Raw genomic sequence first — 13,066 nt, 5'->3', positions numbered from 1 at the left:
GGGGGGGGGGTGGCAGCTGGGACATTTCTGGGATTACTTGAGAGAAAGTGAAACACTTTCAGCAATACAGTACTGCTACTACGACTGCGCTCATGCGACAATACGTGTTACAGTCACTTTTCCCAAAAGCAATTTTGACAAGAGCCCCTTTCACACAGTCGACATCTTTTTGCACAACAGTCATCTGCTGATTAAGTCACTCAACACACACAGAAAAAAAATACAAATACATGGAAAAATGGCTTTATATGCTGAAAAACTGTGGATTGTCACGATGGCAGCACAGAAGTGAAGAAGATTGGGTTTGCTGTACTGTAATGCCTTTTTTTGTGTGAATCTGATCAATGACATTATTGATCGATCAGATTATGATAACATTACCACCTGTAACCGATGTTACCCGATCCAGACGTTCAGATCTATGAAGTCATATTTTTAGATTTTTTTTAAAAAATATTATCCAAAATATTTCTACACCAGGCACATGTTCTTATGACTTCATCGTGTGGTTTTCTTGTGTTCATTCAGACGTTGACGAATGTGAGACCAATTCCCACCACTGTAACCCCACCCAGGTGTGCATCAACACAGCGGGGGGCTACACATGCTCCTGCACAGAAGGCTTCTGGCTCATCGGGAGCCAATGTCAGGGTGAGTTGCTCTTCATTGAGTGTTCAACAGGTCAGTCATGACACAGTAGCCAAATATTTGCGCTTCTGGTCTTAATTCTCATTGGTCGGTTGTCAGTGGCTGTTTACTCGCTCTTTATTGATCTGTCATCGTGGATGAATTTAGCTCCTCCCAAATAAATAAACAAACAAATAAATATTTATATTTAAATAAAATCAGCGGATGTCAGCTGTGCCCCGATACAATCAATGAATACCAACAAAAGGAAAATAGCGACATCCTGTGGTCATTTACTGCAAATGCAGATTTCTCGCCAATTCAATGATTGCGATTGGGTAAAAATAAATGATTACTGCATTTTCACACCGTGTGTCCTGACCGCGTTCTTTGCAGATATTGACGAGTGTCGTTACGGTTACTGCCAGCAGCTGTGCGCCAACGTGCCGGGCTCATATTCCTGCTCGTGTAACCCGGGCTTCCTCCTCAACCCGGACAACCGCAGCTGCCAAGGTGCGTTCGCTGACATTACGTATTTCCGCAACTCCACCTTATAACCAAAATCTTGGCCACCGTCTGATGTTTTATGATCCTTTTTTTTTTTTTTTTTTTTTTTACAATCGGACATAAAGTCAAAAGTGATGTTTCGGGGACGTCTCCCGAGAATCTATCTTACGCAACCTTAACAAAGTGCAAATGCAAATCATCTGTTTGGAAACATTTCCAGAAAAAGAAGAAGAGTTCCGGGAATTGTTGCATAAATTTTGTGTGCGTGCGCGTGTGTGTTAGATGTGGACGAGTGCGCGGACGAGCCGTGTAGCCACGGCTGCTTCAACAACCACGGCTCCTTTATGTGCAACTGCGACGAAGGGTTCGAACTGGCAGCCGACGGAACCTCCTGCAACGGTATGGCCAAATGTAGTTAAAAAAAAAAAAGATGAATGACTGACTGTGATTGTATTAGAAAAGTATTGGAATGAACTATCATCAAATAAGGCAGCCCGGTGATCCACTGGTTAGCACATCGACCTCACAGTGCAGAAGTCGTAGGTTCGATCCCGGCTCCGGCCTCCCTGTGTGGAGTTTGCATGTTCTCCCCGTGTCCGCATGGGTTTTCTCCTCGTACTCCAGTTTCCTCCCACATTCCAAAAAAACAGGCATAGCAGGCTCATTGGACACTCTCGAGCCACCCTAGAGTCATTGTAATTGTAAAAAATTGTTATTCATTTGCAAAAATACAGTACTTCACATGTTCGTGACTTTCCCACAGACGTGGACGAGTGCAGCTTCTCCGAGTTCCTGTGTCAGCATCAATGCGTGAACACGCCGGGCTCCTTCAACTGCATCTGCCCACCCGGCTACTTCGTCTACGAGGACGGCCGCAGTTGCGAAGGTACCATTGAAAAAGTCCGCTCCCAAACCAATCAAAAAGCGTTCCTGTGCACTCCGATGTTTGAACTGACCCCGAGTGGTGTTGTCGTGTGCTTGATTTTGAAGATATCAATGAATGTGAGAGTGGTAACAACACCTGTACAACAGAACGAGTCTGTTTCAATTTCCAGGGAGGCCACACATGCCTGGCTCCTTTACAGTGTCCGCCTCCTTACGTTGAAGTGGGCGACAAGTGAGTGCGGCGTCGCCGCGGTTCTTAACGCGACGCGGTCGGCACTCAAAGCGTCGACCTCACACACTTTGCTCTCTGGTGTGCGCAGCCAGTGCATGTGCACTACGGGCAACCCTGCGTGCAGGGACCAGCCCTTCACCATCTTGTACCGACACATGGACCTGTCGTCCGGACGCAGCGTGCCCGCGGACATCTTCCAGATGCAGGCCACCACACGCTACCCGGGCGCCTTCTACATCTTCCAAATCAAGTCGGGCAACGAGGGCCGAGAGTTCTACATGAGGGTGAGGAACACGCTTAACGCGTCGTTTGCCAGTTACTGTCGGCATTCTGTATTTTCACGCCCTGCATTGCAAAAAAGTACCAGCAGGTGGCGCCAAGACCACTCTTTCACTGTTTTCATATCTCATGGGGTGTCGTGTGAATCCTGAAAGCGTTCTCCCATTATACAGTCATACCTCGGTTTTCGACCATAATCCGTTCCAGAAGGCTGTTCGAAAACCGAAACGACGCTCTTTAAAAAAAAAAAAAAATCTTATTTAAACACGTCTGCTCACGATGGAAGGCTACACGAGGAAGCGTCACTTCCTCGTCTACCCGAGGTGCATTCAAGTGCGCTCAGTTTGGTCAAGAACTGATTTTCTGTCGTAATCCGTGGCATAAAAACTTGAAATTTTTGGTCGGAGACCGATTTGGTCGAGAACAGAGATGTTCGAAAACCGAGGTTTGACTGTACTGTAATTAAAAAAAAAAAATCAGATTTTCTTTTCACTAAGATATAAAGGTGTGTGATACTTTGCATTTGCGTCTTTAACACACATTTGAATTTTCTCTATTAGCAAACCAGCAACCTGAGGGCCACACTGGTGCTGTCGAGGCCCATCAAGGGTCCCAGAGAGTTGGTCCTGGACCTCGAGATGGTGACGGTAAACAACGTCATCAACTTCCGCGGCAGCTCTATCATCCGTCTGACCATCTTCGTGTCGGCGCATCCCTTCTGATGCGCCGTCACGGTCGGGAACAAGCCCGACGGAACCTACCCCGCCCCGCCTTAATGGACTCTGAGCTCTTAAGGCGGCAAGATGGACGCCGTAGCGGGATGCGTCCGGTGTACAATTTCTGGCATCCTCTTCTTAGAAGCACCGCAAAACGTTGTATTCTCAGTACCTCCGCCGCTGCATCTTTTCCCCCATTCAGATCAGCTGTGAACAAGACTTTTATTGTGTATCATCAAATATGAATTATTGATTACAATAAACGTCTGTATGAGCAGGCCCACTGAAACCACCGCAGTGCCTTTTTGCGTTAATTCTTTTTTTTCCCAATTCATCCCATCCATTCATTTTCTCGACCACTTACATTGCTGAGCTCTGGAGCCTCTCCTAGCTGACTGGGGCCAGAGGCGGGGTACACCCTGGACCGATCCTCTGCCCATTGCAGGGTCCGTATGCTGAAAAACTAACAACCATACACCGGTGAAAGGTTTTTGACATTCCAAGTCAATTTCCAGACTTCAACCCAACAGAGAATGCCTTTTAGGAGAGGAGAATTGAGGGGAATAACACCCTAAAACCATGCATTTAATCGACTTTTTGAGAGATATAATCCCTCATTATAGGGATGAGGGTGAGCTGGTGAATGAAGCGAAGGTGCTGGCCCACTTGAAGACAATCAACTAATGAGACAAACATCAGCATAGAGACAAAATACATTTCGCTTCAAGTAAACCTGTGCTCGTTGCACTTCAGGGAAGACGGCACAAACACGGCATCAGTCCAGGAATTAGACACGTCCACATCAAATGAGAAGAAGGAACTTTGGACCTTTGCTCTCTGAAGAGACATTTGATAGCTTGTGTTGCCTGCACGCACATAACAAATCTGCTTGATGTCACGTTTTTTTTTTTTTTTTTAAATGATGAAAAAGATTTTTAAATTGAAGAATGGAAATCTTGAAAAATCTTACAATATCATCGCAGTTAAAAAAAAATAGTTAAAGTACAGTATGTCAAATTTTACATCATGAATTATTTAATTCAACTGACTGAACGTTGAAGTGGTCTATTTAGAATCAACGTGTGTGTGTTTTTTTTTTTTTTTTTAATTCTTTTCAATCAGTCAATAGATAAATTCACCTCCAGGTGCCCCGAGCAACATTTGTGACGTTCCCAGTTGGCATGGTGCAGTCACGTGCATCAGTGTGGACTCAATTCTACACAACAAAAGTCTTCCGCTTTTCCTGGGAACAGATGTAAAAGATGCCAGCATGGGAAAGGAGGGAGGACGAAGAAAGGAGGGGTAGAACAGATGTAAAAGATGCCAGCATGGGAAAGGAGGGAGGACGAAGAAAGGAGAGGTAGGGAGGAGGAGGAGGAGGAGGAGGAGGAGCGTAAACCTTAGCCGCTGAGGAGGAGGAGGAAGAAGAAGAGGAGGAGGAGGAGCGTAAACCTCAGCCGCCTGACATTTCTCGTCATTCTTGTGTTGACGTGACTGGCTTGGAGGTGCACCAGCAATTATAAAAAGAAAAATCTCTGTTCAATGAAAGCAAGCAAGCAAACCAGGTGAGACTTGACTTTTTCTTCAAAATTTTTTTTAACTCATATTTGGTATTCATTTTCTTTTTTTTTTTTTAACTCATATTTGGTATTCATTTTCCCATCATTTTATGCCTGAAAAAAATTCCTTTAATCAACGAATGGGCTTAAATAACTTCCTTCCACTTTTAGTTCTTTGATGAGACTCTGAAGCTCCGTACTGTTCTTTGGAATTTATGCAGATGCTGTTTTTGCACTTAATTAAGTCACATGTTTGATTATGCGTGAACTGGGTTGTGATATTTTTTTTGTCATTATTTTTTTGGAGTGGAAAACACTTTTTGCAGTTTTATCCCGCACTTTTCAAGATTTTTTTTGGTTTGTTTTTAACATGCCAATTTGGTCTATTGCTAAAAGGCTGGAAATGATTTGTTTCAGGCATGGAGTGCCTCAAAGACTGCTGCAAGAAGCTCACCAAAAAGCGAGAGAAGGAGCAGGAGGAGACAAAAGGTAAAGTTCAACACAGTAGCGGTGGCGCGTCTCAAGTCAGAGAGCCTCGCTGACCCACATGGCAGAAAAAGGCCAGGGAGAAACGGCAGGAACTCGTGTCCATTCTTATTTCAAGAGTGTAAATGCAAAAGCAGATTTGCCAATTTTTTTTTGGTGAAATGTGTCAAATTAAATTTGTTTGAAATTTCTGCTTCCAGGTTAGAGTGAATAGCTTTTATTTAGGGTATTCGATGTTAATATGGATTGTGGGGTTTTGTTTTGCAGTGTTTGTTTTTCAGGTTTAGGGAATGCACCATCAAAGTCTGCTTGTAGACGTGGCTCTATTTTTGTCCAAATGACACTATGCGGCTTTTGCATTTGAGCTCTTTGTTTTCCAGAACACGATGCAGCCTTTCGAAGGAAATTTCACATAGGCTGAATGTGGTGGGGCTCTTTGATGCTTGCCCCTAATGCGTTTTTCCAGGTTATTACAGCAAAGTGTAGATCGACGCAATTCTTTTTCCTGGTTACATTTTGTGTGATGTAGCTTACTGCTAGGCAGAATTCAAGGGGCACGAGTATTTCTCCCCCTTACTTATTTGCCCCTAATGCAAATGATCAATGCAGCTTTCGACAAAATATCTTTTTCTTGGTCACCTCCTACATTTTCTGTTCGTGAATGGGGCACTTACTTGCTTGCCCTTAGCGTTAATTATCATTTTTTTAAACTGATTTTATATTCCCGATCACATCACATTTGTGTTGTTGCCAGTCAGAAGTCATGCGGCGCAAGTATTTCACCCACAAACTTCACACTCGGTATAACATTTTGGGTGGAGGTGGGGCACTTTCTCACCTGCCCCAAATACAAATTGACAAATCAAACACAGAAATAATCAAGCACTGCTTTGAACGTTTGTCCCCTAAAGGTGTTGCAGTGCAGGTACCCGTCACCCGCAAACGATTGGGGGTTCAGGAAGACTACCTCCTATCCAAGATGCCCCCTGACGGCAAAGAGGTCCCGTTTGTCTTGCCCACCTTGAAGGCATCGTACGTGCAGCCCGGAGCCTCCTCTTCCCCTAACTTGCAGTACGGGATGCCCGGTGCGTTCATTGACGCGTCCCAGATAAAAATATATCTCTAAAAATATATATGTTTAATCAATTTTGGTTTTTCACCTACAATTTGCTAGATGTGACCCCTGATGCTAATTAGCATTTTTTAAAAAGCTATTCTATTCTCTCCAACTGCACAACACAAGAATAATGAGATGCTAAAATTGAAGAAAGCAGTCATGTGTCTGACTTTGATTAAAATGTGCTCAGAAGTGATCGAGGCGTGACTGAATGATCCGAGCAGGATGTCCTGTTTGGAAAAGAATTGGACATTTGCCTTGTCGCCGTGCGGTCGCCGGATCGGCATGCTGACCTTGTTTGCTGCTCTTTGTGCTTAAGGTCCGACCCGCTGCGCGTACGCTCAGAGGAAGGCCGAGCTGCTGAACCCCCTGGCCGCTTCTTTTGCATATAGCTCAGAGTCCAGTCTGCATACCGTCGCTGTAGCCGCGGATCCCGAGAGGACCTCGTTTGGCCTCAATTCCCGAGATCTTGAGGTCAACACAAGCTACTCAGGTGTGAAGATCCCCCGTATACTACGAACTACTAATATTAGTTTGATCCTGGATATATAAGTTGTTTGTGGGGCGCAAGTATTTTAATCCCGCAAAGTGCTATTTTCCGGATGTCGTGGGGCACTTCCCAACTTGCCCCTGATGAGAGTTAGCTTTTTTTTTTTCAACGCTATCGACCATTTTCAGGCAGGTGCTGCCAACCTGAGTGTACAAAGATAACATTTTGTGACAACTTTGATTGGATCGTTCATGGTTTTATTACGTTCCCTTGTTGCTAGGCAGAATGTGGTAGGGCACTTTCACACTTGCCCCAATGCAAATAATCAATACTTAATCCTTGATAAGACACAAATTAGCTTTCCTTTTGTTGCTCCTTGATGCACTCCAAATAACTCCATATTTCCTTTCCATGTTTGTGATGTCACCTGTTGCTAAGCAGAATGTGAAGTGATGTGAAGAGCATTCATTTGATGGGGCACCAACCCACTCGGCCTTAATGCCTAACTTGGATTTTTTAAATATCTTTATTGTCCCTCAAAACAAGAACAATAACATCTGTAGGTAGCCCAAAAAAAAATAGTAAGTAAATAAATAAATACCGTAAAATAATTTTTGTTGCTCTGCAGTTTTTGTGATCTTATATTTTTGTACTTTTCATTTATTTTTCTTTTTCACGTTTAGGATCAAGGACTCACTCTTTGTACTTTTTATTATTCTGCAGTCTTTTAAAGTCATTTGTTGTGATCTTTGGTCTTGTAAGGTCATTTGTGTTGTAGCTGTCTTTCGCCATGTCACTTCCGTTTTTGCGAGCTCTACTCACGCTCATTATAATTGCTGATGAATAAGGTGGGGCAGTTCTCTACTTTCCCCTATTACAGAAAAGCATGCTTCAAGCTATTATAGTCTCAAAACAGCACAACAAAAGTACGAGTACATCAGTAGTGTGTTTTTTGAAATAATTTCTCTCATATAAAATTGACCTTTATTTTTTTTCTTTGTTTGACTGCAGACTCTGGTGAACGACTTAGTCGGTCCATGACTGAGCTCATCACCACTCACAGTCCTGAAATGAAGGTCAGACTCTTACTGTTTGGTCTTTTCCCACCAAAGTGATCTGTTGCATACATTACAGTACAGACAGTACACATATTCCATTTATATTCTAAACATGATTTACATGTTTTTACGTTGGTGTTTTTACATACCCACATTTTGTCTCCTGTAGAGCTTTGATTCCATGCCCAGTGTCCTGAGCACTTCAGCCTCCATCAGTGACTCGATGAGAAGCAGCGCAGGTAGAAATGAACACACCTTTTTGTCATCTTTAATGTCCGCAAGTCACATTTTATACTTTGTTGAGTTGGAAATTATGATAATATATAGTAGCATAAAATATGTATAATAACTGTTTTTTTGTTTGTTTTCACAAGGGAGTCTTAACTATGTCACAGTTTGCTAGCTAACATTTTTGGGGCACAAGTATTTCTGCCCCTGAGAGGCACACATGCACTTGACATTGCGTTCCCGTCGCCTTTCAGATTCTTTCTCACTGTTGGGTGACGACCTGGGGAAGTTGTGTGTCCGACTGAGCTACAAGGAGGAGATGGAGCAGGTGTGGATCACGCTGGTCCAGGTAAAGTTTCGCTGCGTGGGACAATGGCCTCCTTTGTGAAGCCCCTCAATCCAGTAAATGGGCCCTCTGTGTTGAGGCTCACAATGATACATAAGTGCTTATACGGACAAGGAACTGCTTTCTTATAAGAAATCTGTAAAAAAAAAAATCCTAAAACAAGGTGTGCTTGTGCTAGAGACTGCAAAACAAAAACAAAAATGAAACTGCTGTTTCCCCGCCAACTGGGGCAAAGTTGTTGCAGAGCAGATTAAACAAACAGGGTGACAAGGCAGCAACAAAGAAGTCACATTTAACAAAATGGCTCCAATAACAAGGCCTTTGAGTATTTTACGATAATACTTGTTAAAACACTGACATTTCCTGTCTGGTGGATCTGGTGGGGCACTGCCCCTAATGTGAAAACTTCTCAATGACTGTAGCTTGTTTTTTTTTTTTTTTTTTCCTCGTCAGTGTTCACAACTCAACTTGCCAGTGAATAAAGCCCAAAAGCCAAAGATCCGAATCAAAGGTGTCATCACACTTCCGAAACCGGTCAAGTTCCAGACTTCCATCAAGGAATACTGTCGGGTATGGGAAACATTTTGACATTTCAAACGTAGGTTTTATAACATTTTCTTTGATTTGTGGGGTCTTCGTTATATCCCGTATATGCACCTAAGATGATTCCTATTTTCCTCAAATCAGGAATGTAGTATACTTCATTATACACACCTACTATAAGCACATATGCTATTAAAACTAATACTAAAACTAATAATAGCCAAGCCAACAGGACATGTTTCTGAATAAAATGAAAAAGTTCTGTGACACATTTTTTTTCGTGACTCCGTACCGGTGAAAATATTTGTTTTTCGAAACCCTCGTGTCAACATAGCTTTCATCTCAAAATGTTTGCTAAGCTAAGCCGCCCGTGTGCACTCAGCTGTTACCGCTATTGTTGTGTCACTTCATGACCTTTTTTCAGTCATCATTTGCTTTTGTGTCTCCGCACAGGACACATCCTTCACGGAGACGTTTGTCTTTGCGCTGAGCCTCCAGAGCCTCCGCGGCAGCGCCCTGCTGCTGAAGCTGCAGACGCAGGGGGCCAAGAAGCGCACGGTGGCCAAGTGCGTCCTGTCGCTCCGGCCCCTCGGCCCGCAGGAAATTGAGCAGTGGCTGCCCCTCAGAAGTCCATGCAAGTTCTCCGTGAGTACGACAAGGCAAAAAAATTTCAACGAGCGGAGGGGCAAGGGGTGGGGGTGGGGGGAAGAATCACACTTGAATGTAATGTACAGGGTCAAATCATGTTGAATCCAGATCTGATCCCGATTGCAATTTTGATGCAGTGTAAACACAACAGTGCAAGCTCATTTAAAATGAATTGCACATTAAAGTCAAATCACCATTTCTCTTCAGTAGTTGTTTAAAAAAAAAAGCGTTTTTAAAGATTCAATGCAAATGCATTGAATTTCGTCGTCAAATCAAGTTAAGGAATCCAAAGGTGAGATGATCTGGATTGCTCTTTTGCCTCAATGTGAATACAGATACGATCTGGATTGGTAAAAGGCAACCAGGCGAATCACATTGTGCGTTGTCACAAAGGCTTCTTCTTGCCCGCCGCAAGAGAATCGCAGCCTGTCATAGTTTGTCACAAGTTCCAGGCAGACTGTTACGGGATAATGTTTACGCAGTGTGTGTCACCTCATCAGCACTGATGATGGGCCTCCCTTGTAAACCAGTTTTATTCTGGGCTGTGATGAAATGCGGTCCGACTCGCTGCACAGCTGTTGCGGCCAAAGACTACTTCCTCTTTCCTTTCCTACAAAAGGGAACATTCCGGATTTACTGGTTGTTAATCTGTGCGACCGACCTGTCGCCGCCATCACATAGCCCGACGACAAAGTTTGTTGTTTTTTTTCCACTTCAAAGCACATCAAGAGCACACATGAGTGATTTTGGTTGTTGTTGGTCAATTGGTCAATTTCTGGCGAGTGAGGGTAAAATGCGAGAGAGCTGCGTGTACACTCAGTGAATCATCATTTATTGCTCGGAGGTCCAGGGTGTTTTTTTTTTTTTTTCTCACTCCCCATCTGTCCCCCATTCTTCTAAAGCACACAAAAGCTCCCTTTTATTGCAATCACTGCAGTCATTTACTTGGAAGTGGGCCCAAGATGCAAGAACTGCTTCCACCTGGTTCTTACAGAGTGACCGAGAAAGTCAAAAACAGAAACAGAAGACCTCCACCAGGGCTACAAAGTGAAATGAGTCACGACTGTTGACTAGTTTAATAAAGAGTGAAATTGAAGTCCAGATTGTGGTGAAAAGAAAAATGCAGATGCACCAAAAACTATATTGTGATGTAAGCATGTCAATACATTTCATGGGATATTTCCATTTCCTGTTTACACTATGGCTAATCTGGATCAGATCTGGTTTTGACTCTGGCCCTGAATTCACATAGCAAATGTCAAACCAGATGGAATTTAACATGATATGATGATGGTTAGGGATAACAATAAGAAAAATAAGCTAAATAAATAAATAAATAAATAAATAAATAAAATCGGCCCGGTGAACAAGTGGTTAGTGCGCCGACCTCACAGTGCAGAAGTCGTGGGTTCGATCTCGGCTCCGGCCTTCCTGTGAGGAGTTTGTATGTTCCCCCCGTGCCTCCGTGGGTTTTCTCCGGGACTCCGGTTTCCTCCCACGTTTCCAAAATGTGCATGCCAGGCTAATGGAACACTCCATATTGTCCTGAGGTGTGATTGTGAGCGCAGATGGTTGTACGTCTGTGTGCTCCCTGCGATTGGCTGGCAACCGGTTCAGGGTGTCCCCCGCCTACTGCCCAAAGACAGCTGGGAGAGGGTCCGGCGACCCTTGTGAGGATAAAGCGGTTCAGAAAATGGATGGATGGATGGATAAATAAATTATTATGATTGTCATCATGTATGAACTGCTATCAGTATAATAATAAAGGTAAATAATAACATAAACTTAACATAACCTACGTGGCAGGAGTAACATTTAAAAAAAAAAAAAAAAAAAAAGCAATTTATCTTCCAAGTCGATTATCGCAGTCTCTTGTGTTTCAGGGTCGAGGATGCGAGCTGCATCTGGCAACCTGCTTCCAGCCCGTCTGCAGACGCTTGCAAGTCCGAGTCCTCGCCGCCCAAAACCTGCCAACTTCCGCCTCGCCCCTCCCGCCAGGTAACCCGCCACATCATTTTCATATTCCAGGAAAATTGCCGACATTCCCGCGATGATGATGATGATTATGATGATGATGATGATGATTTTTCCCACAGCCTACGCAGTGACTGTGGAGATGCTGGGCTCCGCCGAGCCAGCGACCAAGAAGAAGACGCGAGCGCTCAAGGCCACCAAGGGGCAGTGTCAATGGAACGACACTTTTCACTTGGAATTGGACCCTTTGGAACTGGCCGCATGCGAGCTGTCAATCAAACTCTTCAGCTGCAGCTCGGTCAAAAGGAAGCATTGTGTCGGACAGGTCTGTTTTCTTTCGGTCACATACATTTACGAACAGGTTTACCTTGGTAGTCACGATAATACTTGAGTTCTTCAAGATGGTTCCATTAGTGTGCCATGAACGTTCTTACGGTGTGCCGCAGGAAATGATCAATTTTGACTTAATTGGTGAGAAAATTATTGATAAATAACATATAATGTATCTTTGTCCATCTACCTATGCCAGCAACTTATAGTGATAGGAAGAACAAATAAATGATCTTCTATTCGATGGCAAAAAAATATGCAATTGGCATACAGCCATGAACGTTCTTACGGTGTGCCGCAGGAAATGATCAATTTTGACTTAATTGGTGAGAAAATTATTGATAAATAACATATAATGTATCTTTGTCCATCTATCTATGCCAGCAACTTATAGTGATAGGAAGAACAAATAAATGATCTTCTCTTAGATGGCAAAAAAATATGCAATTGACATACGTATCCTCTTTTTGTGACAAGTTTGTGTGGTGGTGTGCCGTGCGATTTTTCAAACTTAAAAAAAAAAAAAAAAGTGACGAATACACTTAGAAAGTTGCGTTTGATTGTGCAGGTCCAGCTGGGATTGAACGGCCCCACCCAGGAAGCGGCGGAGCAATGGAAGGACACCGTGGACCATCCCGAGAAAGTGGTGGCGGCCTGGCATACTGTGACTTAAAGTCGCCATCTCTCTTTTTCTGGGGGCACATGTGAAATGCGAAACGTTGCGTTCGTGTTATTGATCGTTCTGATCACCAGCTAAAGATTTTGATCAGTTTAACACGTGACCACACGTTGGTTATTGTTGGTCTAATTCACTGACTCAAAGGTGTGAATTAGAGGTCGGTCCATCTGATCACCAGCTAAAGATTTTGATCAGTTTAACATGTGACCACATGTTGTTGGTTATTGTTGGTCTAATTCACTGACTCAGAGGTGTGAATTAGAGGTCGGTCAGGCTCACTTACGAAGTCAATTTAGAAACATTTCATTCCATGGTTGCTTGAATATTGTACGTAGTTCTTGTTGCTGAAGCTAACTGAACAT

At 43.5% G+C, this 13,066-nt stretch overlaps 2 protein-coding genes across 2 annotated transcripts in view; both read left to right on the top strand.

Annotated features, from left to right (window-relative positions):
* The window catches only part of LOC109517482 (fibulin-5-like), a 5,076-nt gene extending 1,537 nt beyond the window's left edge, over window positions 1–3,539 (top strand). Inside the window, exons 2-8 of the mRNA XM_019872684.1 lie at window positions 529–651; window positions 1,024–1,140; window positions 1,417–1,533; window positions 1,898–2,020; window positions 2,125–2,251; window positions 2,340–2,535; window positions 3,091–3,539. Of these exons, the coding sequence (XP_019728243.1) occupies window positions 529–651; window positions 1,024–1,140; window positions 1,417–1,533; window positions 1,898–2,020; window positions 2,125–2,251; window positions 2,340–2,535; window positions 3,091–3,252 (965 nt within the window). The 3' untranslated portion in view covers window positions 3,253–3,539. The remainder of the gene's footprint in view (window positions 1–528; window positions 652–1,023; window positions 1,141–1,416; window positions 1,534–1,897; window positions 2,021–2,124; window positions 2,252–2,339; window positions 2,536–3,090) is intronic.
* Window positions 3,540–4,714: 1,175 nt separating this feature from the next.
* On the top strand, window positions 4,715–12,851 carry tc2n (tandem C2 domains, nuclear). The gene is made up of 12 exons (XM_019872688.1): window positions 4,715–4,811; window positions 5,223–5,294; window positions 6,203–6,376; window positions 6,728–6,901; window positions 7,910–7,974; window positions 8,126–8,195; window positions 8,439–8,533; window positions 8,984–9,100; window positions 9,527–9,718; window positions 11,605–11,719; window positions 11,818–12,020; window positions 12,594–12,851. Exons 2-12 carry the CDS (start codon window positions 5,225–5,227, stop codon window positions 12,696–12,698), a joined length of 1,380 nt encoding a protein of 459 aa, XP_019728247.1. The 5' UTR covers window positions 4,715–4,811; window positions 5,223–5,224; the 3' UTR covers window positions 12,699–12,851.
* Window positions 12,852–13,066: the final 215 nt, after the last annotated feature.

This window comes from Hippocampus comes, unplaced genomic scaffold (genome assembly GCF_001891065.2).
Source record: "Hippocampus comes isolate QL1 unplaced genomic scaffold, H_comes_QL1_v1.1 scaffold92, whole genome shotgun sequence".
Lineage (NCBI taxonomy): Eukaryota > Metazoa > Chordata > Actinopteri > Syngnathiformes > Syngnathidae > Hippocampus > Hippocampus comes.
The sequence above is the reverse complement of the archived record's forward strand: the minus strand, read 5'-3'. Positions and strand labels throughout refer to the sequence as shown.

What these genes read in the sequence shown, in the direction of transcription:
- tc2n (XM_019872688.1), top strand. Translation starts at nt 5,225, where the DNA reads ATGGAGTGCCTCAAAGACTGCTGCAAGAAGCTCACCAAAAAGCGAGAG. An exon ending in GGTCAACACAAGCTACTCAG is followed by an intron (nt 6,902 to 7,909) that starts GTGTGAAGATCC and finishes GTTTGACTGCAG; the next exon opens with ACTCTGGTGAACGACTTAGT. An exon ending in CTCGATGAGAAGCAGCGCAG is followed by an intron (nt 8,196 to 8,438) that starts GTAGAAATGAAC and finishes GTCGCCTTTCAG; the next exon opens with ATTCTTTCTCACTGTTGGGT.